Source organism: Diplotaxodon limnothrissa, linkage group LG7 (genome assembly GCF_057381915.1).
Source record: "Diplotaxodon limnothrissa isolate DT_005_m linkage group LG7, D_limnothrissa_male_GT1.1, whole genome shotgun sequence".
Lineage (NCBI taxonomy): Eukaryota > Metazoa > Chordata > Actinopteri > Cichliformes > Cichlidae > Diplotaxodon > Diplotaxodon limnothrissa.
This window is the reverse complement of record NC_140602.1, coordinates 70,644,460-70,652,504: the sequence shown is the minus strand read 5'-3', so window position 1 is coordinate 70,652,504 and position 8,045 is coordinate 70,644,460. Positions and strand designations below refer to the sequence as shown.

General features: G+C 50.3%; 1 protein-coding gene across 1 annotated transcript; it reads right to left on the bottom strand.

Moving 5' to 3' along the window:
* Nucleotides 1-290: 290 nt before the first annotated feature.
* Nucleotides 291-7,412, bottom strand: lsm14aa (LSM14A mRNA processing body assembly factor a). Its single transcript, XM_085360232.1, has 9 exons — nucleotides 7,121-7,412; nucleotides 6,085-6,248; nucleotides 5,638-5,785; nucleotides 3,373-3,576; nucleotides 2,901-3,083; nucleotides 2,659-2,815; nucleotides 2,535-2,573; nucleotides 2,206-2,449; nucleotides 291-2,019 (listed from the first exon to the last, which is right to left on the bottom strand). Exons 1-9 carry the CDS (start codon nucleotides 7,239-7,241, stop codon nucleotides 1,993-1,995), a joined length of 1,287 nt encoding a protein of 428 aa, XP_085216358.1. The 5' UTR covers nucleotides 7,242-7,412; the 3' UTR covers nucleotides 291-1,992.
* Between the last annotated feature and the right edge of the window lie 633 nt (nucleotides 7,413-8,045).

Sequence of the window (8,045 nt, the reverse complement as noted above, 5' to 3'; positions counted from 1 at the left end):
CAAACGCACCATCAGAGCGGTTCAGGCGCCGCTCTGCGTTCGTTTCACGTTCAGTCTGAGCTGCTGCAGCTTTTAGAAGAACACACCTGACTCGACGACCTGGGCTCAGCGTGGAAAACCTGTCCACGCGTCTCTGCACTCAAAGACCTGGAATTATCATCAGACCCGGGTGGAGACGCAGCTCACCTGAGGGAATGCTGAGGCAAGAGCAGGCGAAGACCCCGATGAGCGCCGAGCAGCGGCGCGCACCGATGACCTGGAGCACCTGTGGCGGCTCGCGATGACCCCGCACCAGCCTGTAACCCCGCGACACAGATCAATCACCTTTACACCAAAGTGTTGACGATGACCTCTGACCTCCAGCAGACACAATGAGCAGGCGGACACAATCAGTGACTTCAATTTATTTTGCTCGTGTCATCATTAAAAACACAATTATTTTCAACAAGTTTGATTTTTAAACACGTGTCAAAGTTCAGCTCTAACACCTACGGAGGCCCATCACGGCCAAATATAAACTCCAGTCCATCCAGCCATTACTCTGCACCTTTACTGGCCCTGATGAGCTTCCGTACTGGCCTTTAAATCAAGTCCTGTGACACATCGAGTCCAAAATCTCTCGCTTCCTGTTCAAGTCTCTCTGTGATTGGACGGCGGGGGCATCGACCTGTTGTCAATCACAGCAGCGAGAATCAAACTGAGAGGATGCGTTCACCGCCAAGGAAACCCTGAACGCATCCTGAGGTCACACTGCACGTGCCTGGCTGTGAGGGGGCGGAGTCAGGACTCACGTTAGTAAGAACCCGCCAAGAGTTTGAATATTGCTAACCTACGATGCTACAGCGAGCTCGTGCTTGTTCTACTTGACATCACTTCCTGCAGCGGCTACGGGCTCACGCGTTTGGGTAACCGTAATGCAGAGTTATTTAGTGTACGAACGAGTTAACGATGAGGAAAGTGCAAAACGCACTCTACTACGGAAGACTTTAAATGCCTAAATCAAGAAAAAGCTTCAGTTTTGTCTGCAGACGCTTTTAATGTGTCAGTGTGATTTCAATCATCTGTACGTGTCTTTAGGACTCTCACAGCTGACAGCAAACATCGAATATCACGCCTGATTTAGTTCATTTGTTTTTAATGTGTCAGAATTAAAATATTTCTAGCACTTCCTGTTGCTGCAGGTTTCATTTCTCACTCTTTATAAAGTTTATTTGACATCTTAGTTCCTGAACTATCACTGAACACGCTCAAGGAACATGAAGTGAACCATCTACAAGTTATTTTCTAAACTGTGGCATTTTAAACCTTCCATATGGTAAGTATGGAATTCTAATGAATCTGTGGGAACGGATTAATTTAAGCATTAAACGTCCTCCGTACTTCCCGCAGCACCTCCAACTGAAACAAACTATGAGGAAAAACAAAGTGGCGACAGAAAGGTGAACTTTGACCTTTCGGTTAGTGTGTGACCCGGGAAGAAAAAAAGAAAAAGAAACGCCAGTGACGTGTGCACGTCGGCGGCTACGCTAACGTGAGACCGCGACACCGAGGGAGAAAACACCAAACCCTATTCCACAACCAAAGGAAACGTGGGAAAGAAACAGCGGGTCACGACGCGTGAGGGCGAGCGGGTCGGCAACGAAGAAGAACGCAGGAAGTCTACGCAGCAGTAGAAAAATACACATTACAAAAGGTGAGAGCGAGCGGGCAGCCATTTTGGCGATGAAGTTAGAGGAAAGTAAGTGCCCGTAAAGCTACGTCAGCAGGCATTGGTCGGACAAGTCGTCACAGACGGCATGACAGAAACGCCTCGCTGCTGCCTGCGAGGATTTCTCGCCGCTGCCGCTGACAGACATGGAAGGTTACGCTGCATCAAGCATCGACACCGGTGCTGGTGACAAATACACAACTTCATTATTTTCAACAAAACAGCAACAACTACTCGTCTTCCTCTGAAGAAGCTCCGCCTCTGTGCCAACCCTTCCCCGACCGTTACAACGACGCCACTTTGTCGTCCTTCTGCAAGAAAAACAGGAACAAACGCCAACGTTAGCACCGAGAGGCGACGGACTTTAAGGTCAGAAGGACGGGGCGGAACTCCAGCTCCTACTTCCTCAAGTCATGTGTTGGTCTGACAGGAGCCCTCTAACCCCGCCCCCTGAGCCTTCACTGTCTCGAAGTTAAAACACAATAACGTGACCTCACCCGGTACGCCGACAGGTCGGCGAACTCCCGGCCGGCCTGGTTTCCTCTGTATCCTCCCCTGTAGCCGCCACCGCCTCCCTGCGGTGGCCCAAAGGAGCCCCGGCTGGCCGGGCGACCCCGCCCACCGCGATAACCTGTGCCGCCGCGGCCACGGTAGCCCTGGCGACCTCGGCTCTGACGCAGAGGGATGCCGAAGGTTTCAGCGTTCATCCGCCGCTCCTCCGCCCACGTTTGCCTCCGCTCCCTGCAAGAGAAACAAGCGGCGGTGAGCGAGAGACGCGGCACGCTACACACAGGAAGTGGTCGGGGCTATGGTTAAAGCGACTCACCTCGGGAACCCCGACCCTCCGGACCGCTCGCTCGTCTTCCTGCCGGACAGAAAACATTTCCATTGTTAGTGACCGCGCCCCCTTCAGTGTACAGAAGCCACGCCCACACTGACAGCACTCGTACCTCGTGTCATCGCAGGAGATGTTGTCGAAGAACGACTTGGACTTGTCGTAGTAGCAGTTGGGCCCGAGCGGGTCGCACTCGTCGTCGGCGTTGCTCTCGCTATTCTGAGTCTCCACGCCAGAGTCGCCTTTATCCTCGCCGTTGAGTGCCTTCTCGTCTGCGAGGCGAACAACAGAAATGGGACACGCTCAGACGAACGTTACGCTTAACGCTGCATTTCGGCCCACCGTCGGTGACCTCACCTCGGAGCTTCAGCTTGCTCTGGAACTCGCGCTCCAGCTCCTCCTTGTTGAACTGCGCGTTGGCGCTCTCGAAGTCAAAGTCCTTCTCGAACTTCATTGGGCCGTCCCGGCGCACATTGAAGCGTCCTCTGCCGCGGTGACCGCCTCCTCTGCCGCGTCTGTTAGACGGAGCACCCGCGGCAGCTGAAGAATAGAGGGAGGACGAGGAGGACATTAGTTACCGTGGTAACTAGAGGGGGAGACACGAGGACGTGAACTGAGGCACATCCACGATGACGGACGACCTCGCAGCACTTCGAGGTAATGTCACATGTTAGCAATCACACATGCAGGTAACAGGAAGTCAGGTGACACTCAACTGACTTCCAGTTACCTGATAGGACACCGTGAGGATGGACGTCACGCTCCGATTGGCTCATACTGTAAACACAGAGCGGTATGTGTGGTGCCGACGCCGCATCTACAGCCTCACCTCTCCTCGTGTCCACGCTCTCCTGCGAGTGCTGCGCCTTCTGGCTGCTCTGTCCTGAGGAGGCTGTGCGGCCATGGGCGGGGCTTCGGCGTCCCAGGCCAGGAGCCGGTGCAGTAGTGGTGGTGGCTGAGGGGGCGGCGCTGGCTGCCTGATCCAGGACCGGACTCTTCCTCAGAGGGTCCAGGTTACCTGGGCTGGCTCGACCTGCAGAACCGGGGAAAGGTCACAGTTAGTGCGGCGCTACTCGATCATCAATGATCACGCCGAGAGAAACTCATATCAGAGAAACTGAGCAGGGCGTGTAGGTGTTCCTCACTTCCTGCTTCAGCACTGCAGGAGGACAGGAAGTGACTCATACAACTCTTCAGCATCACACGGTGATGAAGCAGCGCAGGAATTTGTGCTGACCTTTGAAGTCATTTAACACAAAGTAAAGATTGCACAATAAAGCAAAAACATTAAAAGGCGAACTGCGATGGGTCCATGACACGATCACGTGAAACAAACATTTGCAGTAACAGTAAAGGCGAAATTCTCGCTGCGTCTCTGCTGCAATCGGGATTTCTTATAACAACTGGCGAGCAGACACAACGCGCTGCGAGCGGCAGCTTCAACATCGCAGCTGACTTTTAATCCTCTGGACCGCGTGGAGGTCATGTGGAGCAGGAAATGAAGGCCTTGATGGCTCAGTCACGCCAACGCCACAAACCACCCCTGCTCGCTTCCTGTGGCATGAGTTATGTGGCACAAGGGTCACAGACAGACCCTCAACTAGGGCTGGGCCATATTATACCGTTCACGGTAATACCGGTATAATGTTAGGCAACGATAGGAAAATGAAATATCGCGACAGAATGAGTAAAACGCGCATGCGCAGTGCCTTTGTTTTCATACGCACATGGCCGATTGTTGAGTGAAACAGATGAACCAGAATTGGTTTGTAAAAATGGTGCAACTTCCGTGATGTGGAACTGGTTTGGTGTTTGTCCGTCAGATACACAACAAAGCACATTTTTTTGCAGAACATGCAAGCGGCCGTTGTTATTGTCGTATTTGTCGGACTAAGATGCTCTTAAATCTGGGAGTAATCTGGGTCCTAAACTCCGTATGCTTCAGGTCAAACAACACTGCAGCATCACTGAGAGTTAAAAACTGTCTAAATTCTTTCATCTTTAATAAAACGATCAGCATTGCTGCTTTACCAGGGGTAACTATGAAGTTTAACTTCCAGGCATCCATGAAAACAAAATTTATTACATTTAACGGAGTTAGAAGTTAGCAGGAAGCTAGCGGAAGTTAGCTCGCTAGTTTCGCTAGTTACCTAAGCATGATATAGCATGTTCTGACTGAGAGATTTCTGAAAAAAATCAAACGTACAGCTCTGCTATCACTTCCAACATAAATGAAGACAGGAAACTAAACAGCAGTGACGTTTGTAGGGTTACTGAAGTTGGGCTAGCTGGTATATAATGATGTGCTACGTGATCGCTAGCGACACAGCTATGTTAGCATAATATAAACAGTGAAGCTGGAGGACGAACACTAACACTTTTCCACTTATAAAAGTTAACGTGAAGGTTCTTCATGGTTAGAGACAAATGCAATCACATGGCAGGATGCTGTAAACGGACCAAACTTCAGTCAGGAGAACAACTGAGATAATCCATCCACAATACGAGGTTAGTCATTAATATACTGCAACAACATGGGAATAGAGCAGCTGCCAGAGAATTCAACATTAATGAATCAATGGTACAGAAGTGGAGGAAGCAAGAAGAATGAGTTTAATAAAGTTTGATTTATCTGACTGCTTTGTTTCACTTAATGTGCCTTATAATCCCGTGCACCTTATGGTCCGAAAAATACGTACTGCACACTGCAGTTTAATGTTGCAAAGCACCTCTTTTTAACTTCAGTGGATATTATACATGGTTATGCTCAGGATATGTCAGCCCATTTCTACTGGAAATGCCTTTTGGTTAAACTTTCAGCAAGGAATTTGCATTTGTACTGTTACATTTTTATAAAGCTTTAATGTACATAAAAACCAGCTTCTTGTTTAAGTGAAAATAAATGGAAGGTTGTCTTTTTGCGCTAGTAATGTTGTGGAGTTGTATTTTGTCTCGCATCAATTATATCGTCAGTTATATCGTTATCGCAAATTTTCAAATATATATCGTGATAAATATTTTTGGCCATATCGCCCTGATCTACCCTCAACCCTTGGATTTCATGCCCGGCGAGAACCCCACCCCCCCTGCTTACCTGCAGCACCAAGCTGCGGCGACACCAACGGGCTGCTGTTGAACTGGCTGTAGGCGGGGACCGGAGCTCGGCTGAAGAGGCCGTAGGAACCGGCTGACTGGAATGGGGTTGGCGCCGTGGCGGACGAGGAGCTGGAGCTCATAGATGACTGCAGGAGGAGGAAGAAAGGTTAAAGGTCACATCAGCTCCTCGTTTCATTTCTCGCAGAAAACTGAAACAGGAAGCCTAATTTGTCCCTTTCACAGTAAAGGTCCTGTGATAGCAGAGGGGACAGATTAAAATAAAGCTCTCTCACACATAGCTCAGCTTACAGGAAGTGGTGGAAATAATATTTCAACATAAGATAGACTGGAAGTGGATCGGTCAGGACCCTCAGGTCAGAGGGGCCAAGTCCAATCAGACAGCCCACAGGCCAAACACGACCTTGCCTCCTCAGGACGGGCGTACCTGGACGATGGCAGGGTCCTGGGGCAGCGAGCAGGTGGGTTTGGGTGGCTCGCACACGGTCAGGTCCTTGATGTCGCTGCCTCTGAAGATGATGTACTCAAACGTGTCATCCCGAGGCGGAATTGGCCGGTCGGTGGGCCGGTCTTCAGTGCCGAACGAACGAACTGTCAGAGGAGGAAACAAAGTGCTGCTAGAATCACAGGTCAAAGGGGAAACAGGGTTCAAACCACCCCTCTTAAATTCACCCTAATGGAGCACCAAATGCTAATTAGAGCAGAACAGTAGTCTAGGTGATGCCCCTACTACAGAGAGGAGAGCATTGGGTGACCTAGTTATTGATCGTCAGGCACCTAATGGCGGTCAGAGGAGCTGTGGTCTGAGCTGGGAGGAGACCGGACACATCTCCTCTCAGATCACCCGGAATACCTGCAGAGGGCTCTGGGAAATCTAAGGAAACACATATACATACAGCCCTCACTCTGGTGTGTGTTGTTTTGTTTTGTTCCTGCTCTGTCACAGGTCACGTGACACCGTGCTTCACTCGCACAACATAACGCTTGGACATAGCACCACAAAACCACGCGATCCACTATACTACTTGTCCCGGCTCCGCCTGCACCGGTCTGTGACGTGCACTCAGTGACGTCAGAGAGTGCGGCGAGCAGGTGAGGCTGACCGGAAACGAGCATGGTGTCGGCTTCCTCTACTGGCTAGCGTTAGCCGGTTAGGTGAATCACCTGTTACTCTATCTGCGCACAGAGAGCTGGTGTGAGCCGTCACAGCAGTTTAGCCTCCCTTTATCCGCTTGAACCCGAATAAGTCGGTGCAGTTTCATGCTAGCTCGGCAGAACACGCTTTTTGTGACGAATGTTAGCATGATAGTGTTAGCCAATGGGTTTAGTTTAGCGTGCTAAGCTCGGCTAAAACTGCTAATCACCGTTGTTTACGCCCGCGCAGCCGCAACTCAGCAACACAAACAAAGCTTAAACCGAGCAAGAGCATAGCCGCGAGCCCTCCACTCCCGCGGCAGTGCTACCTTTAGCCAGCGCCACTGTCGAGTTCTCGGTGTCGATGGTGTAGAGGATGCCTTCGTAGCGGATCTCGGCCTTGGAGATCAGGCTGATCTTGCTGCCGAGGTAGGGGGTCCCGCCGCTCATGGTGCTGTCCGTGACTGGGAGCTTCTAGCAGAGAAACGGACAGGCGCCTTGTGTGAAGTACACGCGAAACAGAAACGATCCTTCGGGGGGTCTGTGTGTGTTGACTCTACTGCGCTCCGCGGCTACAACATGGCTACCTGCTCCTCCATCTGAGGCTCTGAGCGCGGGGGCTAACGATACTACCCAGCATCGCGATATTTCACGGCTTCGTCAGCTGTAGATCTGAGGATGATAGAAGAGACGGCAGCTGCTGGCCCTCGTATGGAACAATAGAACTACTCTACCATAGCACCATACCAAACAACACGTTTAATTAAAGGGTCAGTTTTGTTTTCTTGATTCTTTATTAATATTCTTTTATTTATTCACCATCCAATGTTTGTCTGAAGCCTGGTCAGTTTCCACCTTCTCCTGGGAGCTCTTCCCAGGTCAGATGTCTTTAACCTCTAGGAAATATCCTCCCGAACTATCTCAGCTGCCTCCGAAGCTCCTCGCCCACCTCTAAAAAACGGAAGCTTTAGAGCTGGAAGCAGGAAGGACCGTGTGGCTCTGTTGAAGTGGTGGATTGTGACAGTTCACAGATGTAAACATGTGTGGAATAAAATCAGCAGGATTTATTGACCAGATTATTGAGAAATCTGATTGATAGATAGAATCTGATCAGGTTTCTCCTGGATCCTTTTGTTTTCTTTTACTCCACTTTTGTTTTTACGGGTTATATACGAAGCCTCTTTGTCCTCGTTGGCTGAATTGAACGGAACGGAACCTGTGTTCAAATAAAGTTTTGAGTGGCTGGACTCTGCC

Coding starts and splice junctions, on each gene's coding strand:
- lsm14aa (XM_085360232.1), bottom strand. CDS start 7,241: ATGAGCGGCGGGACCCCCTACCTCGGCAGCAAGATCAGCCTGATCTCC. Junction 3,577..5,637: donor GCCGCAGCTTGGTGCTGCAG/GTAAGCAGGGGG, acceptor CCGGTTCTGCAG/GTCGAGCCAGCCCAGGTAAC. Junction 2,450..2,534: donor GGAGGGTCGGGGTTCCCGAG/GTGAGTCGCTTT, acceptor TTTCTCTTGCAG/GGAGCGGAGGCAAACGTGGG.